At 38.5% G+C, this 24,484-nt stretch overlaps 1 protein-coding gene across 4 annotated transcripts in view; it reads left to right on the forward strand.

Moving 5' to 3' along the window:
* Positions 1-797: 797 nt before the first annotated feature.
* The window catches only part of LOC128613780 (myocyte-specific enhancer factor 2A-like), a 35,253-nt gene continuing 11,566 nt past the window's right edge, over positions 798-24,484 (forward strand). For 2 of the 4 annotated variants that reach the window (XM_053634872.1, XM_053634875.1), the window contains exons 1-3: positions 798-953; positions 3,445-3,518; positions 20,119-20,288. In XM_053634872.1, the coding sequence (XP_053490847.1) occupies positions 20,235-20,288 (54 nt within the window). In that variant the 5' untranslated portion in view covers positions 798-953; positions 3,445-3,518; positions 20,119-20,234. Of the gene's footprint in view, positions 954-3,444; positions 3,519-18,237; positions 20,289-24,484 lie in introns of those variants that run through there. The other 2 variants (XM_053634873.1, XM_053634874.1) reach the window with 2 other exon arrangements.

The following is a 24,484-nucleotide window of genomic DNA, read 5'->3' on the forward strand; positions in this document are numbered from 1 at the left end:
TATTATTATTATTATAAATCCTTCTTCTATACTGCTTATCCTACAGGGTTGAGGGGGAACCTGGAGCTTATCCCAGGAGGCATGGGGCACAAGGCGGGGTACACCCTGGACAGGGTGCCAATCCATCGCAGGGCACACTCACATACACATTCACACACCCATTCATACACTACGGACACTTTGGGCACGCCGATCAGCCTACCATGCATGTCTTTGGACTGGAGGAGGAAACCAGAGTTCCCGGAGAAAACCCCCGCAGCACGGGGAGAACATGCAAACTCCGCACACACAGGGCAGCGGTGGGACTCAAACCCTGGACCCTGGAGGTGTGAGGCGAACGTGCTAACCACTAAGCGCCATCATTATTATTATTATTATGATGATGATGATGATGATTATGATTATTATTCATTTAGCAGACTCTTTTATCCAAAGCGTTTATTCAGTACAAGTGACCGGTCAGACAGGTTAATACCTATAAGGATTCAGTCATAAACTTTGGTAAGGCTACGGTTGACGAAAACCGCTGTACATGTGCAGTGGGAACATTTTGAGTTTCTGTACTTTGGTTCTCTCAGTAACGGCTAATGGAATCCTGGGAATCCAGACGCGTGCGTGCTCTAAAAATATTTCATTTCTTTCTCAAGCACGCGAGAGAAATCGTGCTGCACTTGATAGCGCGTGTTAACAATTTAAAACTCTTGTGGCGCCCAGGATTCTGAGCGCGAGATAGAACAATAGCGTGCGCGCGAGAGAGAGAGAGTGTGAGAGAGAAGAGAGAGACAGGGAGGGAGGGAGGGAGGGAGGAGGCTCGCGCGGCATTAGCGCCTCAGTGCTCAGCTTCTAGGCTACGTTAAGAGAAGTGGACGAGGTCGGTTTGAAGAATGGCTCAGGACGTGTTTCAATCCCTCGGTGTCACTCATTAACGTGCCTTTGTTTCTCAGCGGAAGACGGTAAGTAAAAAAAAGAACTGATGGAACTGTTTTTGTGTCTGAGACACAGTGAAATCCAGCTTTCTTTACTGTCACTTATCTAGTTTTGCTTTGAGTTCTAGCTTGTGTGGTTGATCCACTCTGCTCTGGGGGCTGCGTCATATTGTCAGTGATATCGATCTCGTGATATGTTTTTCCGATAGTATCGAGGGGTATTTTTTTTTCTGTGCTTTTAGAACAGACTGTTCCTCGTACTTTAATTAACTTTCCCCCATTTATACATTTGAGCAAACTTTGCTATCAAACTTAATGACTGAACATTACGAACAACAGGAATATCATATCAAGTATCAAAGTGTTCTATTTTATTACTCTTAATATGAGCAGGTGGTGTTACCTCAGGAGCCGTAATTAACTCGAAGGAGTCTAAGGTAAAATAATCGTATAAGGAGTCGAAAAAACACACAAGAAGTCCAGCTTTTCTGGATAATATTTCCGCCCCAACCCCCCCCCCCCCCCCCCCGCCCACACGAGAATGTCTTATGATAACTCGTCTTTCTTATACCAACATGCTCATTTTGAAACCAAATGTGTTTATGTATTGTTTTTTTTTTTTAAATTTCTTTTGTATGTCTTGCATCATGCTCTCATATCCATTTTATATATGAGCTATAACAGTGTGACACATGATGCATGATCAGGACCTTGTAGTGGATTTATTACACTGTGAATGAGTCCAAATTTGCTTTATATATCATAGTTTGTCACTTAGTGCTGTGAAATCATGTAACTACTTTCCCACAAATCAGACTCCCTGCATTAGGGCAGGGCAGTGTGACGATATGATATTGATATCGCAATGCTATATTACAGCACAGTGCTATCTTTCTAAAAAAGAAGATGTTGTTAGTATTTGTATGACACTGACTCGGTCCAGGGTTACAGTACTCTTCCTTGTTAAATGATGTATTTAGTCCCTAATGTGCCGGCTGGGTTTTTTTTTGTTTTAGTTTTTACTTATATATTATGAAATATTATGTCTCGTGCAAACATCTTAAAGTGTACGGACATTTTTGCCAAGCCCTAGCATGCACAGACACTTGCATTGATCCGGCAGCCGTAATGCTTTATTCCCCATCCGCTCTGTGCCTCGTTAATGATGTAGTTATAACTGGCTTCACCAGCAATAAAAATAGCAACAAGCCTTCAAGAGCCTTTTTTTAGATTTGTGTGGTTTGGAAATAGCCTCGATTGAGTGTTTGTTCGCTGTGTTCGTTATTCCTGATGCTCCCTGAGGTTAATAGCCGTGAGTCTATTACATTAGCGCTGAAACTCACGCCGTCTGCTTGAGATTTAGAGCACAGGACCAATCTGATTAGACTGAGTGATGCCCGCTGCACACAAATGACGTGCATCGCGGTGCATGTGCTAAATCATGAGGTAGCACCTGGTATAACACAAGCGTATAACTGTACGCCGAGTTTAAATTCATTTCCGCTCGTTCGTGAGCCGTTATCATCATCATCGAAGTGAATTAGGTTTGGGCTGATGATAAGTTACGCAACATTTTTGCGTTATACCACAGCGCTGTTGAATTCTTGAATCTGACTGGGTCAGGAGGTGTTGTTACATTTTTATAACAGTAGCTCTGACTGTTTATATTAGCACGCTTGTTCGAATAAGTTATCCATTCTATAGTAACAGCTCATCCACAGGGACATGGACAAGCCACATAATCTAGGTGTGCGTTTGCATGTTCGCCCCGTGCTTCGGGGGTTTCCTACGTGTACTCCGGTTTCCTTCCCCGGTCCAAAGACATGCGTTACAGGCTGATTTGGCATTTCCAAATTGTCTGTATGTGTGTGCGATTGTGCCCCGCGATGGGTTTGTACCCTGTCCAGGGTGTCCCTTGTGCCCCGAGTTCCCTGGGATAGACTCCAGGCTCCCCCGTGACCCTGTGTAGGATAAGCGGTACGGAAACTGGATGGATGAAGGAGTCTCCAGTGTCAGAGCTAAAGTTTACTGCCGAAGTCTTTTCGATCAAGAGCTGTCTGGTTTCTCAGTAACAAGCTGCATTTGTTTTTTCATAGGCATGAACAACGCTGATGATGATTAATAAAACAATTTTATTTTATTAAAGTCACTTCAGAAGACTCTCTTGCAAGATTTGCTTCATGAAGAGCAAAGGAAGTCTTCCACTTTCAGCATAATCTGACAGACACTCCATACAATCCAAGTTTAATAATAAACGGAATAAAACTTATAATGATTGATAGGTGAAGCTTTCTGTAAGGACAAAAGGAGTCTCCTGTGTCAGTGCTTTGTAACAGTCAGAGGTAAAGCTGTTGTGGGAACAACTGTTTATGGCTGCTATAACGTAAGTGATAATAGGAACCACTGTAACTGGACTAAAGGATGTTCTGCAACATGCAACTATAAAAGTACCACGTGTCATTCTTTAATATTTAAAACGTTTCCCTCACACGTTCTCTCTCTTTTTATTTGCTTGAAGATTTGTTTCAGGAAGAGCAGGAAGGCAGATCATCATCACTTCAACTTTCACTCTAATCTGACAGCCTTTTCTTGGTAAGATTTTATAGCATTTATGTAGAATAAATGATTTTGTTTGTAGATACGTCATAGATTCTGTAAGAGTTGAGCTTTACTTAGGCAGGAGATTTTCGTATGAAGTATCAGGGAAAGTATCTTAAAATGTTTTTAATTTTTTTTATGTAGCATTTACTGCAACTTTACCATAAATGTATAATTCCTTCTATACTGTAATTCATATTGTAAGCAGCTCGGCGTAGACACTTAATCCTGTGTGCGATTTTGTCATTTATAGATGAGGGCAAAAACATTTTAGTCAAACAACTTGAACATTCAATCAATGAAATATGATTAAACAGGCACATTTAACCAGTGAAAAGTACTTTCTTGTGAGATCAATTTTCAGCTGTAAGGACAAGTACTGTATATTGTACATTGAAGAAAGCTGTAAAAAATAGTTTTTGTTTTTTTTTTAATTAGAGGGCTACATTTAAGAAGATACAAATAAAGTCTAAATGGCAGTGGTTAAAGTGAATGTGGTTATTGTAGTGTTATTAGAAAAAAAGATTGAATATGCAGTCATGCATTTACATATTTGGCCAATGCTGTTTAGCGAAACTGTATTATACTGTAAGTAAGTCTAAGTATAAATTCAATCCAGATTCTGAGCCATTGGGGGTCAAGGTTCGTGCTCAAGGACCCAACGGTGATCTCAACTGGTAGTCCTGAGACTTAAACTCGCAACCTTGCAGCCACAAACACTTAACTACTGAGCTACTGCTGCTTTATAACACAAGGAGCGGAATGTTAACATATCACTCACCTTATCTGTGTTTGATATACATGCGTCAATGTTTTTAAAAAAATGTTTTATAGCATTTGATATTGTTCAATTTTGATATTATTCAGACATGCACCGCTTTAGGAATTAATTCAGCTCTGAATTTAAACCTTCTCCCCCCTCCCTCTCGCCTCATGTTGCCTCTTCAGCTCTGAAACCAAACCTTCTGGCTGCCTCCTGTCTGACCGCCGCTCCGCACGTTTGATGCTAATTAGGTTCCCCGCGAGTCAAAAACTACACTCAATAAACACAGAAATCAAATAAAATTGTCTCCAAATATTAGCTCCTCAATCTGCCTTCCTGTAGTCGTATGAAGCCGGCTTTTGTGGATTGGAAATAGAAACCTCTGTGCTTGCCAAATCAAGCTGTGTATTAGATCTGGAAGGCGACCTGAGTGGGATCTTTACTGCCCTTACTGTTAAGATCCAGCGCTGGCGTCCGAACCCGAGGGATCGAGGTCTGGCACCGTGCCCTGGCACAAGCCTAAAAAAACGCTTTGCACTTTATTACCAGTGAGTTCTGCCTGACCAGTGCTTAATACAACTTAAAGAACCTGAAAGAGGGTCTAAAGCCCAGGCTCCTCGGGTATTTTTACATCGCAAAAAAAAATCAGATCGTGGATTTTTTTTTTCCTTCTTCTACTGACAGGAAATGATACGTTTTGATATAAAACAAGAAATAGCTCTCCCTCGTCTTATTTTGCATAATTCTTTGATGTGGTGTATATTCGTGTTTTTAGACTGTCAGATTAATGTCAGATTCGGTTTCCACTTGCAATGAATATGTATATACAGGGAGACATGTTTGGACTCAAACGGGTCTTTTATGAGAAAATGACTGTTGGAGAAACTAGTGGAAATGAATAAATACTTTGGAGGTTTGAGTATATGGAGCTGGCTGAGGCACAGTGTTGTAGGTGATCCAAAAGCAGTCTGGTTACATTGTAGTGGAGAAGCTATCATTTTGTGGTTCTACATGACCATAAAAGGTCTCTTTTTAGTAAAATTGCGTTATTAAAAACAATAATTTCAAGCAGTTAGAAAAGTATTTCAAGTGTCATCAAGTGTTTGCCATGACATGATTGGTATCTGGGTGGCACAGGGGGTAGTATTGTGGCTTCATAGCTCCAGGGTCCCTGGTTCAAATCCTGCACTCGGGTTACTATCTGTGTGGAATTTCGTATCTGGAGAACCCAGAGGAAACCGGCATGAGGGGAACACAGAAACTTCACACAGAGAGAGTAACCTGAGCTCAGGATCGAACCTGGGATCCTGCAGCTGTGAGGTGGTGTTAAAATCACACAAGCCTTGTGTCTCTTTTACTGTAGAATATTTACTTAAATCATTGGAGCTAGTACACACTGTTCCTTTAGCCATGATTAAAAATTTCACAACATATACTGTTCTGTATGTTCTGGAAAAGCCCTGCTTCTCCCCCCAAATCTTCTTAATTAATGAGAAAAATCTAAGGTCACCTCTGAAAATTACACCTTAAATCTGTTTTCTAATACCATCCAGGTTTGCAACTAAGAGATTCATCACTGCTTTGGATGCTTGTATTATAAAGAGCGCACTTTATAATTAATTACACAGCAAGCAGCTCTTCAAACATGACCTTTTCACTTGCCTTTACCTTTACTTCAATTGCCGACTTGTTTCAGGGCCATCACTCTTTTGTCCTTGTGTGGAGTGTGGATCAGTCCTGATCCGATTGTCGTTCACTAATCCTCTTCCTCAGACCAATCCTATTCACTCTGGTAATAGCCTGCGCTGAGACCTTTGACCTAAGAGGGTCGGTAGTGTAGCAGGTGATGTGATGTCACGACGCATGGCAAGGTTGCATTACTGCAATAGTTCACCAAAACATGCAAACATTGCTAGTTACAGGGAGGCCTATAGGAGACTGTTGGTGTTTTCATTAGCATTTTTAGATCACGCATTCTGTAGAGATGGATGTGAGAGGGAGTTAGTAATGTATAATGTCATATTAATGACATTCATTACTTTCTGAGCGATATTAAACATCGACAGAGTAGCATTCAATAGGAGTAAAATTTGGAGGTACACATGCATTTGTTTGGTTCTCATGTGATTAGGCTATGACTCCATTACTTTATAATATAAACATAGTCATTGCATGTTTTTTCTTTGTACAGCATCCCCTTACTCAGATGCAGAGGCAGCTGGTACAAATGGCACAACAGTACCAACTGTTGTAAAAATACACAAAATGAAGAAGTAGTGAGGCTAGCTTTAGAAAGCTTTTTTTCTTTCTAGCTCAGATTATAGATTCATGCAGCCTGTCCATGACAGTCGTGTCAGGTCATTACAGCGTGAACGCCCTTTAGATTTCATGTGCACTGGGGCTTCAGCTGGCTTCGTAATTGACACAGTTGAATGCAAACGAGGTTATAGATAGACTAAACACACTTTGTCCAAACAAAGTACAAATTACACAAAAAGACAGAGGACAGAAACTGAAAGACCTACGCATGCTTAAAGTGGAGAGGACATCGGTGACGGATGCGTGAGGATAAACTTACATACACTATACTGAAAAGAGTATGTTGACGCTTGACCATGACCCCCATACTGTATGTGGGTCTTCACCAAACTTTTACTACAAAGTTTGTACGTGCATGATTGTCTAGATTGTCTTTGCATACGATAGCATTAACGGAAGTAAGAGACCCAAACCTGTTCCAGCATGACCATGTCCCTGTGAACAAAGCGAGCTCCATGAAGACATGGTTTGTCAAAGTTGGACTGGAAGAACTCGAGTGTCCTGCAAGGAGTCCTGACCTCAACCCTAATGAACACCTTTGGGATGAACTGGAACACTGACTGCACCCCAGACCTCCTCAACCAACAACACGCCACACGCCACTAATGCTCTTGTGGCTGAATGAGCACAAATCCCCAAGCGATATTCTAAATAGCTTTCCAGATTGGAAGGTTTGTTCAACAAGAACGTATGGGTGTCCACATATGTTTGGCTAGCTAGTGTGCCCTCACGAGCTCAGAAGCTTGCGTACTCTCTGCAGTTTCATATTGGCCATTGTGTACGAGTGCTCCAGTACTGCGGGTGACGCTAATAAAATTTCATGACAATTTCCACAACCATCGAAAGAAGATTGCATTCCACAAAATCCATTTTAGAAGACATCATCTTGGGCACAACTCAAGTGTAATGACCAGTCACAAGCTGAGTCACGTAGAGTGTTTGTCAACAGATTTCACACAGCTTCTATCAACATGATGTGTATTTTCTCCACAGTTACACCATGTTGTTTGTGATAACCATCTGAATGTCATCTCCACATAATGTATACCTTAAATTTAGTGTTATTTACTTTGTTGTTTTTTTTTGGTATACAGAGGAAAGAAAGCATGAATCTAGTAGAGCATTATGGATGGGAAATGCTGTCTACTAGTTTACTCACATCATTCTTATAATGCCATCGAAGATATAATGCATTGCTCAACGCTAATAGTTTGATTGTTAAGCTATTGCTAGATATTTGGTTTTAGCCGTCACTGCTCAGATGACTTTTTCTTTTCAATTAGTAACTTTAACCGGTATGTGTTTCTCACACTTTGAGGAAAAAGTGTGCGAGTTCATACAGAGAGAGCGTGGGGGTTGGGGGAGGGGAGGGGGTGTGCGTGTGTGTGTGTGTGTGTGTGTGTGTGTGTGTGTGTGTGTGAGAGTAGAGTCTAGAACTGTGTTTATGGCTGTGCTCGCAATAGGGAGTCTTCAGCTCTATTTACTCAGCCTTAACATGAAAAGGAGCCTTCTCAGTGCAAAGAGGTCCAAATTTCAACTGGAAGGAAACAGTAATCCTGTAAAATCCAGGGGATACTTTATAATTCGGTCTCCAAATCAAACGATCTGGTAAAGTCTGAAGTGGTCAGACGGTGTAGGAACATCTCTCTGGTCTGACTGAGAATCTCTTTAAGATGACTTTCATTTCATTAAATTCAACTTTATTCTTATTCATATACACATTAACAACTGAAGTCAAATGAAATACTTTAAGAAAATAACCTTAGCTAGCTCAGGCCAACAATAAACATACAACACGACCAGAGCAGAACACAACATGGTATTCGTAATGCATTGTAAGGTTGTTCCAATACTTTATTAGCTCAAGAAAAACTTCTTAGATGAGCCGTTGGAGGCTCAAAGCATCAAGTTAAAATCAATGCAGACTTTAGCAGCAGAACTGATTTCTGCAATTTTCTTTAAAAAAAAAAAAAAAAAAAGCAACAACAACAGTGATTGCTGAAGCAAGAGAATGCTTAATGTATTTTTTCTAACACATGCTGTTTTAAAATCGGGTTGTACGTAACACCTTTACTTGTTAGCTAATTAACACACTAGCTATTTAACAGCTATAAGTTTAACAGTAGGAAATAGACCATATAAATTGGTTGAACTAGAGGTTCTCAAACTTTTTACACCCAAGGACTCTTTAACTTAAAAACAATCCACAGCCCCTACACACAGATTTATTTTATTAATAAAATCAGATTATTCAAATATTAGGCTTAATATTTAAGTATGTACAATAATATTCTGGGAATTTATTGGAGCACTTTTGTAAAAATGAAAAACTTATTATTATTAAGAATAATAATACATTTCTTTGACATTTTTCATACAAATTTTGTATTTTTTAATTTCAGATCACATTGTTCAAGTTGAATAAAAGTTGACGTTATTTATAACCACACTTGGAATTAAATCCATTCAATTTAATGAAATAGGTTAATATCCTATAAGAAGTCAATAATAAATGTAATAACATGGATAAAGCGCACCTATTATGGTTTTGAAACGTGCCTAATTTTGATTAAAAGGTCTCATACAATAGATTTACATGCATCCAAGATCAAAAAACACTTTAATGTGCTCATAATTTAAACTGCAGCATTACCTTTTTCCCCCCCAGTGTCACAAACGACTCGTTCAATGAACCGTTCTAAAGGATTCATTCTAAACTCCTCCTTTCAGAGAGCATGCTCTGCTCTGATTGGTCCGATGTCCCAGTCGGTTGTGATTGGTCTACCGCTGTCAGCGTGTGTCAAAAAGGAAACGCCCACTGCTATAACGACTTTCAGCTCCATCTTTTCCATCTGCTTTTTGTTACAAACCTACGTACGTTAGTACAGGAAATAAGTCTGGAATTACTAACGACTCGTTTCAGCTGTTCAGAATCGGTTCCTTCTTTTGGGAGTCAATAACTCCGTTTGTCGTGCGCTTTGAATTTTCAAACTTTGCAGACGTTTTTACATTCACAAACAGCTCTATAACACACTACATGAAAGGCAATATTTGAAAAACCATAATAGGTGCACTTTAAGTGTTTTTAAATGCACCCTTGAGTGTCCCCAGATGCCATTTTGAGAATGATAAATTATGTTGTTCAAGGGACTAAATCTTCTTTTGTTCTGCTCGTTTGTGTGATAGAGACACTATGTCCCACAGCCGTGAGGAGAAACCTGAAAAATAGTGTTAAAAACAGTATTAAACGGGATAAACGTGATAAAAAGTGCAACAGCAATACACTAAGCAATAGCAATAAGCAATAAAGAAATACTCCAGTGTTTTTCAGTCAATCTGGAGTCAGAGTGTGTATACCGTGTGTGTGATTACCTCAAACAGGAAATTTGACAATTTATTTCCCCTGTACTGAGGAAAAGAATGAAACCTTGATTCACATCTGTTGCCTCCAAACTCACACAATGGAAGTCTGAGAGCAGCAGTTAATAAATGCTTAGATATACAGCAATACTGTATTTAGGATGAGATGGAGATGAGAGAAAGTCTTAGCGAATCTGCTTCTACAGTAAATAGTTTTATGCAACTTTCCGTTCTTTTCTCACTACAGTAAAACCTGGTAATCCCTAATGTGGTACAGATGCACTAAAGATTTAGGTGTGCAATGATACGAGTGTTATAGCCTGACTGATATACAAGTCGGCCAATAAATCTGTACGAGGCAGCAGTGGAAGTCGCACCAGTGAAGAACCTCGTTTAACTTCTCTGCAAATGTTTTATAGGAAAATCGCTTTTCTGAATGTGTCCTTATTTTGTACATCAATCAAATTTTCCGTAAGTGCTAGAGGGTGCTAATGACACTCAGAAAGGATTGTGTGGGATTTGAACTTGCGATTGTTTGATATGATGTTTGTTCTAATTTTGGAATTTCACCGTCATAGACCGTTATATAATATGTTTGTTTATCTCCACTGGTTCTTTTAGTAGTTAATGAATTCAGAAAGGGAGATCCTACATTTCCTCCAGAAGGACAAACTAAAAGCCCTATAGGGTGCTAGTGTAGCTTTTTTTCTTTTTTTTTAAATGAAATACTGCATCAGACTCTACAATCTATTTAACTTAAAGTCCCCATGAAATTAAAATGGAAGTTTTGTGGCTTTTACTATTAATATGTCAGCGTTAAGGTTATCTATAAGCTAGTTTGCGCCAAAACAATGACAAAATTCATATTTAGAAGATATACACGTTCAAAATGACACTCTCTCTCTATCACCAATACGGATCGACAATTATGATGACATCATTCTGCACTTCAGCGTCTCATCAGATTTTCTGTCCAATCAAATTCTCTCTAGAATCTGAAGTGTCCCACCCCCAGCATTATAAAAACTAACAGTCAAGTACGGCTTAACCCGGGCTGTGAGGTAAGCTAAACACTACTGGCTATTTTAAAAGGGGGAGGAGCCACTTGATATGTCCCGCCCTGACTTCTTGTTTCAGTGGAAATTACATCAACACATTGAATAACGCTGCACCTTTCAGGGCACTTCACGGGGACTTTAAAGTACTTAGTGTCTGCTGCATTTCTCTCCATATAAAATGATGTTTGCTGATTTTTATTTGGTTTCTTTTTGTAATATTGGTCAGATAGTAATGTTCATATCAGTCAGCCCTTAATGGACATGCCTGAGTGAGTGTTAAAGTGCTGCTACTGTTGTGAATTTAGTAACTTTGCTTTATCAGTGTTTCATTGTCTTCTGGCTTAATCCTGACATCTGTTTCAGCTCTTCTAGAGAAGGGACTGAGACAGACAGAGACCAATGGGAGAACATGTAGTGGAAATGTAATTGGAAGAGCCAGCATATGGTGCTCTATTTTAAACACATGAAAAGTGTTCAGCTCAGGGCAGCGTGACTCCGTTCCGTCATGAGCTCAGCCTCTTCTAGGAGAGAAAAGCTTTTTGTGCCGGCACTAATAAAAGGTTATACAGCAGTTAAACCATGTTGTATTATGCAGAACTAATTAGATATGCAGGTGTTCTTTATTTAATCTTGGAAAATGTGTAAATATTGTGGAATTTCTGAAGGCTCCGAGAAAGTAATTACACTTTTCCCGCCTTTCAAATTAAGCCCAGATGCTTTTAATCTTTTCTGAGCATTGCTTTGTCATTCACCACTTACAGTGGAAAACACTCACACTATGCCTAATTAGTCAGCGAGGCCTAGCATGAAGCCGCCATGCAAGACCGGGAGGCTGCCGTTTAGTTTAGAATGAATCAAAGTAAAATTATGATTTACGACAGACATGTCCTCACCAGTGCAGTCACGCTATTCAGTCATGTCTCACTGATATCCTGTCATGCCAAATTAACATGCATTTGGATCAGGATGGCGTTTTCTTGCCAGATTATTAGGTACAATGATCTCATCGATAATAAACTTGTGCAACAATAGAGCCCCTGCCTGGTGCTTGTGTATAAAAGTTTGTCTTACTGTCTGGAGATTTGAGTTTGAGGCTCTAATGTGCCACAGCCATTCAAGAGAGCATAGGTCACCCTGTTCTTGTGTGGGAAGGAGGGTTTTCCTCTGGAGTCTTTAGCTCAATCAGACTAGCGTCTGGTAGCTCTTTGTACAGAACTGCAGTGAGCTGTACCAGTTGAACGTACATTTGACAGAGAGTCAGGGTGTATAGTTGGTCCTAAATATTGTGTGTAACTAATGATTTGTAGAGTTTTGATTAAATAGTTTCTGTATAGTATGTGTATGTGAAATAGTTTGTACTGTATATCTGTTAAAATCATTTTTAATAGAACATACAAACAATATGCCATGTTAGTAAAGTACAAAAAGACAAAATAAAATTACTAAAATAAAATAAATGTAACTGTATATAATTTTACTATTTTAAAAAACAAACCTTTACACACCTTTAAAATTAAATATGCCATATTGTTTGTATATTCTATTACAAAGATTTTAAATAATTGGTAAATTATTTGTAAATTCCATTAATATTATTGAGGATAAATTATTTATTTAACAGTATAAACGATTTAATAATTGTTGTTTTTTTTTTTTTTAATAACTTTAATAGAACTTTCGAACAATATGGTACCATCAGTATCAGGTAGTTTCACGAACCAGGCAATGATACAAAATTACAGAATACTAAGGAATAATAATTTTTTTAAAAAAAAAGATAATGAAGTAAAATTTGAAAAGCCCATGCAGATTGCACTGTAGGGATCCTTCAAAAATATTACATTTGTTAGACAAAAATCTAAGGGTTTTTTTTTTTTTTTTTTTTTTTGCATTTTCCATTTTAAAAATCTTTGAAAGTTTTTTGTTAATTTAAAAAAATGTTTTGTTTTGTTTTTTTTAACAATAAATTAGGTTAGGGATTTTTCAACTCCTGTACAGTTGCAGTCAAACGTATTCAATCCCCATTGCAAATCAGACTTTCAGCTGTTTGCAATGAACAAATCAGACAAAAGCAATTGAAATAGTTCTACAGAACGAATGCTTCAAGTGGTTTCCCCAAATTCAACTGAAAATGCAACTAATAATAATTATAATAATATAATATAACCCCAAAATAATTAAAGGGACACCATGGAACCTTGTGGATTTCATGGACGCACACAAACAACGTCCAAAAGATTTCAAGTATTTGCCCCATCCTGATTTACTCTTTTTTTGTGTATATCTCGTACTAAATTGTTTCAGAAATTAAAACAAAATCTAAGATAAAACAAAAGCAGCCTAAGTAAACACAAAATACAGTTTTTAAATGATAATGTTATTTATTGAAGCCAAAAGTTATCCAATACCAACTTGGCCTGTCCCTGTCATTACTAATTCCCCAAATCTATGAAACTGCATTCATAATGGTGTTCAGCTGGACTAGACACAACCAGACCTGATTACTGCAAACCCTGTTCAATCAAATCAACACTTAAATAGAACTTTTTCCACAGCATGAAGTTGGTTAAAAAGTCATTATCTTCAAATGGAAAAACCTTTTGGTAGTGAACCTTCCCTGAAGTGGTTGACCTTCCAAAATTCCTCCAAGGGCACAACAACTACTCATCCAGGAAGTCACAAAAGAACCAAGGACAACATCAAAGGACCTACAGGCCTCTCTTGCATCAATAAAGGTCACTGTTCATGACTCCACTATCAGTAAGACACTGGGCATAAACAGCATCCATGGAAACGTGTCGAGGTGAAATCCACTGCTAACCCAGAAGAACATTAAGGCTCGTCTGAATTTTGCAAAACACACCTTGATGATCCTCTAACCTTTTGGGAGAATGTTCTGTGGATTGATGAGTTGAAAGTGGAACTGTTTGGAAGACAGGAGTCCTGTTACATCTGGTGTAAACCAAACACAGAAGTCAACAAAAAGCCATCATATCTACGGTCAAGCATGGTGGTGGAAGTGTGATGGTGTGGGGATGCTTTGCTGCTTCAGGGCCTGGGCAACTTGCAATAATTGAGGGAAACATGAATTCTGCTCTCTACCAGAAAATCCTTAAGGAGAATGTCCGGTCTTCAGTCCATAAGTTGAAACTCAGGCGAAACTGGATTATGCAACAAGCCAGTGATCCAAAGCATAGGAGTAAATCCAAAGTAGTAGTAAATCCTAGTCCTAGAAGTAAGTGGAAGATTGATCTCCAGTTATCAGAAGCATTTGGTTGCACAGCCAGATTTTATCTTTAAGGGAGCAATTAGTTTTTAACATTGGTGATAGGTGTTGGATAACTTTTTTACTTCAATAAAAAAATAAAAACTGTATGGTGTGTTTACTCAGGTTGCCTTTGTTTTTTGTTGCATTTCGTTTGAAGATCTAAAACTATTTAGTATGAGATATACACAAAAACCTTTTCTCAGCACTGTATATACAGTCTGAATGTTGAAACTACGTAACTTGCTACAACATTACATTTTTAGTAGTTCAGGTTCAGCTATCAGGCTGTAATATTGGAAGCAGGCAATGGCTTCATGTCTCTCAGATGAAGCTCACATCCTCCCAGAGTGGTGCTAGTGAGTGAAGTGAGCTGGGAGTAAATGGGATACTCAGTGTGTATAGTTTCTTTGCCGTAACTAAACTCTCAAAACTGTTTGCATTTTCTTCTAAATGCCTCTTTCTGAAGCTGTAATCATGCAGTTAGTTCAGTGTGCCAAGTGCAGAATTTAGAGTACTTGTCCATTTTTAGAAAACGCATAGCCACTTCATAGCGATGGTTAACTGTGGTTAATTCAGCATACAGTCGTCAGTGTGCTCAAGCATGCTGCATCCATTTTTCCCCAAAAGCCCACGAGTGTGTTTATGAGCTGAATGTGTATGAGATTACACCTCCCTCGTGTAGCTGTGTAAATAAGCCACGCTGCAAGAAATAAAGCCTAATCGACCCTAGAATGCTGATATGCCAAGGAATGGGATGTAATCAGGATGTGTGGCTTTTGATAAGCTCATTGTAGCTCTGTTGGATCAGATTGGTTTAAAGAAAGTGCTATTCAAATCATATGATTTGTTTTTTTCATGGTCATTGTCCTTCCCATGTGGCCCATTTGATGTACATGAGTTGGCAATTTTTTTGTCTTACTCAGGAGAATACAGACTTCAGATTTGCTTAGTTACAAGGAGCTTCTCTTAACAGCTTTACACTGTGTGTATAGTAACTGTGGTCATACATGACACCTCTTTTTTTTTTTTTTAATGAAAGAGTTCTTTCTACTACTGGTTTGTAACTAACAAAGACTAAAAATTGGGGGAAATGAGGTTTAAAAAAACAAACAAACAAAAAGCAAATAGATCAAATGTAGCAAAAATACTGAAATTCCAGTGCATCGCTAAGACACAGACGAACCTTGTTATATGTATGTGTCAGGAATGACAAGCTCATAATTTGCCTGCTAAAATGCCGTCAGTTGCTGCTGCTTCATCTCCGGTGGATCTCAAGATTTCTAAACCCAGACCTTTATATAACCATCACCTTGGTGGCACATGTTAAAGCTTTTTCAGGGAGATACACGTTCCCAGACCAGAACACTTATGAGCTTATTAACAGATTGTGAAGCACATGTTTGTGAGGTTGTTTTCTTTTTCTTTTTTTCTTTCTAAATGACAGCATGTGAGGTGTGAATTACACTTATGGCAGTAGTTGCTTTTCACACAGTGCCAGGAATTCACACACAGCTTGAATAAGTGCACACATTCGCTTGTGAGAATATAAACTAGTGCATATAAAGTACAGTGAAAATCAGAATTTCTCAAAACCCAATATGTGAATTTTCATTTTTAATATTTTAACAATTTCCCTTGTGGGATTAATAAAGTCTATCTATTTAAGGATCTATCAATCAATCTATCAATCTAATTTGTAGGATTTCTGTACTGTTTTCCCCCCTTCCCCCTAGATGTAGTCAGTCAGCCGAGGCATGCTTGGTGTCTGAAGTTTGCCTCCTCTCTTTTTCACTGGAGGTAATGAGGCTAATCTATAAGACAGAGAGGAGAACAACATTATGCAAAAATACTGGTCTAAATCATTGTCATTTTTATAAAGATGGTGTCATAAAATTGCTGTTTAAAACTGTGGAAAAAAAATTAGATGTATAAAAATTTGATTATCCAAATCACTTCTAAGAACAAACAAGTCTGCCTTCCAACTTTGGGCTCCACTTTCTACCAAACTATGTGCTGAGGAAGAACGTAATTCATAATCCAAATGAATTTTCCACATTTTGTAGTGTTACAGCTTGAAACTGAAATGGACTTAATTGGGTCCTTTATGTGTCATAAATCTACACACAATAGGGCAAAATATTGTAGGGGGCGGGATGGTGCAATATGGTTATATGTATACAAGCTATACAGAGGAATGACAATGCAAACCTACTTGAATTGAATAGGAAAAAGTTACATTGTGGAAAGTTGTGATTACAAAAGTATTTGCCCCCATTGCTGTAAAACCCCCTGTAAAGTCTGTATGGTCTCAGTATAAATGCATGCAGTTTGTTAGAGAACATGCTTGAACAATCAGCATCATGAAGACCACATAGCTATTTGTAAATAAAAAAAAACTCCAGGATTTTTTTTTTTAATCCCAAAGTTTAAGTTTCATCATGCAGAGCATGTTCACACCTCTGCCAGATTTTTTAGGAGTTTGAGGCGTTGTTTATTTATTTGTTTGTTTGTTTGTTTGTTTGTTTGTTTAAAAATGCCTGGTCCTCTATTTGAAAGAAATCAGGGATGGAAAATATGGACTGAAGTAGGAAATAGTGTTTACTGTCAATCTCAATATAGATGCACCTGTTCCTGGAAGGCGCTGCAGTTTGTTAGAGAACATGCTTAAACAATCAGCACCGTGAAGACCACATAGTTATCAAAACAAGACCAGGACAAAGTTATAGTTATCAAAACAAGACCAGGACAAAGTTATAGTTATCAAAACAAGACCAGGACAAAGTTATAGTTATCAAAACAAGACCAGGACAAAGTTATTGTTATCAAAACAAGACCAGGACAAAGTTATGGAACCTGACTGTTTTTTTTAATATCCCAAACTTGAACATCCAGCAGAGCACCAGTAAATTCATTAGTCTGTAACGGAAAGAACATGGTTCAAATTTGACCAAATATCCGTGACCAGGTATGGACAGCATTAATCAGAGAAGCAACCAAGAGGCCAAGGGTAGCTCTTTAACATGATACTACCACCACCATGCTTCATTGTGGGGATGATGTTTTGAAGGTATATCAGTAAAATATGTGGTTGTTTTCCCCCTCTTCAATATTATGATACGTAATCCTAATTAAGTACAATTCCGTTCCAGTTTGCAACACTACTAAATTGCAACTAAATTATTATTTTGTTTAAAGCTCATATTTTTTCATTTAGTACTGCCCTTTAGAAGCTACATAAGATATTTACATTTTTCCCAGAAGACATAATAAAAATATACCCCCTGGCTCTTAATGTATCGTGTTGCCTTCTTGAGCATCAGTGAATGTTTACACCTTTTATAATAGTTTACGAGTCCCTAAGTTGTCCTCAGTGTTAAAAGATGGATCTAAACATCATATAGCCGCTGCTGGAAAGGAGTCAAATATGCAGAAGATGCTGGAAAAGTAAAGAATGTGCAGGACCTGGAGGATTTTTCTGAAGAACAGTGGGCAGTTTAACTGCTCAGGACAAACAAGGGACTCATGAACAATTATCACAAAACATAAACACAGTCTGGAACACTGTGTGTCCAGGTAACAACAAACAGTATTAAGAATTAAGCGTATGTAAACTTTTGAACTGGTTCATTTGTGTAAATTCAGTTATTATTGTGTCTTGTGGACTACATGTAAACATCTGTTATGTGAAATAGCTTGTTCAGGGAAGTACTAAATGAATAAATAAATAACACAATGCAATTTTTATGATCCCTCTTATTAAAAAAAAACATTTTGCAGATTCTGCAAGGGGTATGTAAATTTATGAGCACAACTGTATTGTTTCATCTACAGAGCAGTAAATAAATTATGCATACCTTAAATCCTGCATTCACAGATGTTATCATTTCAACTTAGTATCCTCTCATTGGCCTTTTGAACTGAGTTTGACTTCTCACTGCTCAAGACATACCACAATTTTTAACATTATTGCTACAAAGCAGCATGAGAATCCATAGCATACAAGTGTGAATATGCTAATTATCTCTCCATTCTATTTTAGCCACACCCCGTCATACTTAACCACACTTGGCTGTCCTGTTTAATGGCATCTCATCTGTTGCCCTGGTAACGGAGGAGATGAGAGGGAAGGTGTGAAAACGGTTGAGACAGAAGCTGCTGTTGCTCACTCTAACACGCCTGAGATGCGATCGTCTCTCGCAGTTCAGTTTCAGACCACCGACCGAAAAAACATTCGTCAGGCACCAAGTGTTAAAACTTCCAAATATAACCCACTGTTTTCATCTGACATTTTCAATTACATTCAGAGCGCAGTAAATTCCTGCAGCTCCTGCTGACTCTCAGAACAGTAATTACTGTGGAACAATGGCGCGTCTGCAGGACTCAGTGTGTGGGATGTTGCTGGTTTTTTAGTTGAGGTTGAGCGAGTTGAGTGGAAAATGACATATTACATTGTAGGCACTCTTGGCTTGAGCCGCTGATTATGCAAGTATTGCTCATTGTTGGACGAACTTGGCGTCCTCATTGAAGGCTGCTATTGTAAACCGTGGTTCGGTTTTCACACCGCGTAGGAGTTTGAGGAACCATAAACTTTCACGCACAAAGCCGATCTCTATATTTTGCTTTGATAATGAAGTTCAGTTTGTCTTTCTGCTCTCTATTTAATAATTCTTTTGGAGTTGCTCCATTCACAGGCTAAAGCTAAAGCTCTGTGATGTACCTGGCTATTCATTATCACACTGTATGATCATCTACATGCATTATCCCTGAGGTCATAGATCCAGTGGGCTGTATTCAGAATCGATGACTTAAGTCAAAAGATCCCGCGTAAGACGTACCTATTCAGAATTGGGTTACGCACATGCTTAAGTCAATTTTCTGGGGACTATATGTTCAGATTATGCAAATTACCTGTGCATAGTTCACACCTCTGCCAGAGTTTTGAGTAGAAGAGTTTGAGGCGTTACTTATACAGTCCACACTGGATTTCGAGGAGGTTTTTTTGTGTGATTGTTGTGACCATTGCTGTGGCTTTTTTAAAAAATTTGAGATGTAGAAGGGAGAAAGCACAAACACCTGAGGAGTTTTTGTGCTTTTTTTTGCGGAAAACTACTTGAATTGCCGAAATTGCAATTGCACGAAATTGTTTTGCACGGCAGTGATGTTTGTTGGTAAATGCAACCTTTTAGTAGCTGTACTCATGTTCGACGCACATGAATCGAAGAGGGCTTTGGCTGAATGTCACATGATGCGTCTTGGCCCAAATCTGCGGTAATTTTGAAAAATTGTAAACTCCTCCAAATATTATGGAGTTTGCTTGATTTTGCATTCGTTTTTGTGATCGCAAAATCCTGGAGGGACTTTTTATTTATTAATTTAATTAATTAATTTTTTTTTTTACAAATGCCTAGACCACCGATTTGAAAGAAATCAGGGATAGAAAATATGGACTGAAGTAGATAATAGTGTTTACTGTCAAATGTAATATGGTGTAACATGAAATCAAGAGACAGTTTAAAATGAAAAATAAAAGACTACTATGCTTCATATAACTATGAAGAGGAACAGACTAATAGGATACTAGACATTTATTAGGAGTCTAGTATGTTGCCAATATATTGCTGATTGAATACTAATTATCTATTAATCATTATCTATTAATGTGTAATTATCACATTAATCACTGCGAATTTGGCTCACAACACTTAACTCTGACTTATTACTTGCTCGTCCATATTATGACTGGTGGAACAGCAAGAGACGTATGTATATTTTAGGTTAACCAAGCACTTCATTTAGTTGATTATTTTTTTCTTATTATTTTTGTAGGATTTGGATAAAACCAGGGAAAAGTTACATTCTTCTAATGACACGCTAGCAGACAAAACGTCCACAACCACATTACACAGAACTCCAGATTTTTTTTGAAGATCAAGGTGGCGAGAATGGGCCGTAAGAAGATCCAGATTACCCGCATCGTTGATGAGCGAAACAGACAGGTGAGCTGCTTATCTTTATACTGACCATCACTATAGCAGTTAATACCAAGGTCACAGAAAACACTCATTTCTGATTGGCTGGCTAGTTTAGACTCTAAATGAGATCATAAACTCTTTGGCTTATTTTTATGCTTCATATTAAGCTGCTAAATATTTAGATTTTAGTTTTAGTTTCAAGGCAACAGAAGCAGCAGGAGACACAACCTTCTGAGATGTACACTATATGGCCAAAAGTTTGTGGATACCTGACCATCACACACACACCCATATGTAGTTCTTCCCCAAAAGTGGGAAGCACACAATTGATTAGAATGCCTATGTATGCTGTAGCATTACATTTTGACTTCACTGGAACTAAGAGGCCCAAACCTGTTCCAGAAAGACAATGACCAGGTGCACAAAACAAGCTCCATGAGGACATGGTTTGCCAATTTTCTCTGCACAGTGGAGTGTCCTACATAGAGCCCTGACCTCAGCCGCACTGAACCCCTTTGAGATGAACTGGAACACCGACTGCACCCCAGACCTCCTCACCCAACATCAGTGCCTGACCTCACTAATACTCTTGTGGCTGAATGATCACAAATCCCCACAGGCATGCTCCAAAATCTAGTGGAAAGCCTTCCCAGAAGGGTGGAGGTTACTATAACAGAAAAGGGCAACTAAATCTGGAATGAGATGTTCAACAAACACATGTGGGTGTGACGGTCAGGTGTCCACAAATATAGCGGACATGTAGCGTAACTATAACAACAGTTGTATAGTGAGAGCCTATTGACAGGATGTTAGGAAGCCATCATATTATAAGGATGTAAAATCTACACAGAGTAGGTTAGTAGCCATGGTCTCTTAATTCTGAAAGTACAATATGCACATGTAAGTGCAAAAGTAAGTTTGCATACCTATAGGACAAAAAAAATCACATTTCAAATATTAATCAGTTATATTAATCACACAGCAGTTCATAAATTTGCATCTCTCCTGTATGGGATATAACTTTAATAACTTACATGCTGATTTATTTATTTTTTTATTATTATTATAATATTTTTTTATAACTGCCTCTTATAACAGTATCTTGCGTTTTGAGAATTTGTTTGTTAATTAAATGTCTTACTGTATGTTTTGGTGTCTAGTTGCAGTATACATTCACATTTTGTTTTGAATTTCATTCCATTTTTCATTTCATTTGAACATTCTATTTGCAATTCTATTTTTGTAGCTAAATTGTAAAATAGAGAAATATTTTCCTGTTTTCATTCAAAAATCACAGAGTATTCCCCAAACTGTAAACATGGCTATATGAATGTATACACGTGCCAGTGAGCACAGGGAACTAACGCTTAGAGTATACATTCTACACTGCCGTTATGTAGTTTGCTAATCAAATGCAAAGAACTAGTTGTTTTACGATGTTTTGCCTGCAAATCTGGACTGATCATTTACACATTCAAAATTTTAAAGAAAATGTATAATTTTGCATTACAGTTCCATTAATATATATGGAGTTTGATGGACACTAAGGAGATGCACTGGGGAAATACTTAATAAGAAATCTAATCTGTATACCACTGTGTCCTGGTATGTTAGACTCTTGCGCACTGATCCCTCTTTTTCCTCTGGCTGCTTGATGAGTGTATGAGGCAGACTGACTCTGTGGCACTGGGAGGAGGCTCACCCACACACACACACTGCACCTCTTGTCCCGGGTCTCACTGGACCTGCTGTCCCTGTGCTGTGGTTGGAGTAATTAGAGCAACGAACGGCTCCATATCTCTCATTAGCCGTCAGACTCAGTCTGAGGAGGCATATAGCGTCTCGCTCTCTCGCTCTCTCTCTCTCTCTCTCTCTCTTGCTCTCTCGCTCTCTCTCTCTCTCTCTCGCTCTCTCTCTCTCTCTTGCGCTCGCTCTAACCCCTGATGGCCATCACTCAAAATGAAGCCACAGAACCGAGCTGGAATCCACCCAAGCTGCCTTGTGCTCTAAATATAAACCCTCACACCAGCACAACAAACCCTATCTTGTCTGGAAGAGCTCGAGTTTGGTTTATTATGTGCTTGATATACACTGCGCCCTTTTTAGACACGAAGAACCTCCCAGACCAGGCATCTAACTCTCTCACTCACTCATCCATTCACTCCCTCAACCACTCATTCAGTCATTCCCTCAACAACTCACTCATTCAGTCACTCACTCACCCACTCACTCATTCAGTAACTCACTCACCCACTCACTCATTTAATCACTCCCTCACCGACTTACTCACTCAGTCAGCCACTCACTCACTCACTCACTTCCTCAGTCACCCATTCACTTACATGCTCACTCACCCGCTCACGCATTCACCTGTAGACTCACCCATTCTCACTTTCCCATGAACTCACTCATTCATTTACCTGCTTACTCACACATGCACTCATTCACTCACTCACACACTCAATGACCTGCTCACTCACCCACGCACTCATACACACACTCACATGTTCACTCACTCACCTGCTCACTCACTCACTGACCTGCCCACTCACCCATGCACTCATTCACTCATGCACTTATTCACTCACTCACATGCTGACTCACTCATCTGTTCACCTTCACTTACCTGCTTAATCACAAACTCATGAACTTAAACTCATGATCTCAATCACTCACTCACCTGTTCAGTCACCCAATCAATCAATCAATCAATCAATCAACCACCCACTCCACTGACTGACTTACTCATGCTGACTCAAGATTTTCAATATGGTGGCACTTTTACATAGTATCTTGTTTTTTTTTTACCGAGTTAGTTTTGAGCATAAGACGTTTTCTCATCCGCATGACGCCAAGGATTTACTGCACTCATTAACCAAACGCCTACAGCCAGAAGAGTATCTCCCATTATAGATGGCTCGGAGAAGAGACGTGTCTTTTCTGTGTCCAAAGGCTGTTCATTTTACACAAAATTAATAATATTCATGAATATTATATGATTTCATTCCACTCTCACTTCTCTGTTGTCTCATAAAGGCTTCCACAAAAAAGGAAATAAAAGACAAAATAAGAGAAAAGCTTTGAAGTGCAAAATTATCCAGAATAACATCACCCAAAAGAGTCACAATGACATCTTACACTTGTTTAATATTTGATATTTGTTTATATTCGATGTCATTTACTTTCAGTTAGATTTAATAGCAGACAGACTTTTTTTTTTTTCATTATAGTTTTTAAAAAATTTAACAATAAACACTTTAAATTTGTAAAAAAAAAAAAAATTTAAGCATAAAAAGTAATGGATATAAATTTTATATATATATATATATATATATATATATATATATATATATATATATATATATATAATGCATAATTTATTCATATAATTACCTAACCTTTCTCATCTATGACCCAGACACAGTGCAGAACAACTTCCACATTTGAACTAGGACATTTATCATATCTGGAAGTATTGAGGTCAGTCAGGCCAGACCTGTGTTGTACGGGCCAGCTGAGTTGTGCGGTTAAACAAAGGTGGGGAGGGGACCGCAGCAGGATGTTCTGTAAAAGTGCTGCTTCAGATCAGTGGCACTGTGCCCTTGTTATTGATATAATTTAACATTTGCACACAATCTAGTTGGCAGCTGAACACTTATCTGTATGTGCCTTATTGATATTTATAGTTCAATCGGTCATACAGATAGATTGACACTTTCAGCTTTGTGGAGTAAAAATATAAATAAATAATAATATAAATAATATCAGAGTACAAACTAGTAACACCTTCCTGATAAATTATATTTTTGGCCAACATCCTGTATTTAATATCCCATATAAATCTCCATGGAAATTACCCCAAAATGTTCATCCCTCGGCAACCTTACACTCAGCAGGCCACAAAGTGCTGACAGCAAAGTCAAGCGTCACTGAAGTATTATGAAATGCTGAGCGCAGGATTTCATAACAAGCTAAACTGCATGGCTAGAGAAAGGCCAAAAAAAGTGCTTCCCTCTCTAAATCGTGCATTTGTAAAGTAATGACGTGGACCTGTCTTTCGCGATGAATTTGATGGCACCAGCCCGGCACAGATGACAGCGTTCATGCAGCGCCGTGCCGTCCGCGCCTCAGCACTGAAGTGGTGGCAGGTTTAGCATTCCTCAGGGAAGGGTGATAATTGGCAAGGAACATGACGAGATCTGGCAACCCTGACAGCTGTG

The sequence above is a fragment of the Ictalurus furcatus genome, chromosome 10 (assembly GCF_023375685.1).
Source record: "Ictalurus furcatus strain D&B chromosome 10, Billie_1.0, whole genome shotgun sequence".
Lineage (NCBI taxonomy): Eukaryota > Metazoa > Chordata > Actinopteri > Siluriformes > Ictaluridae > Ictalurus > Ictalurus furcatus.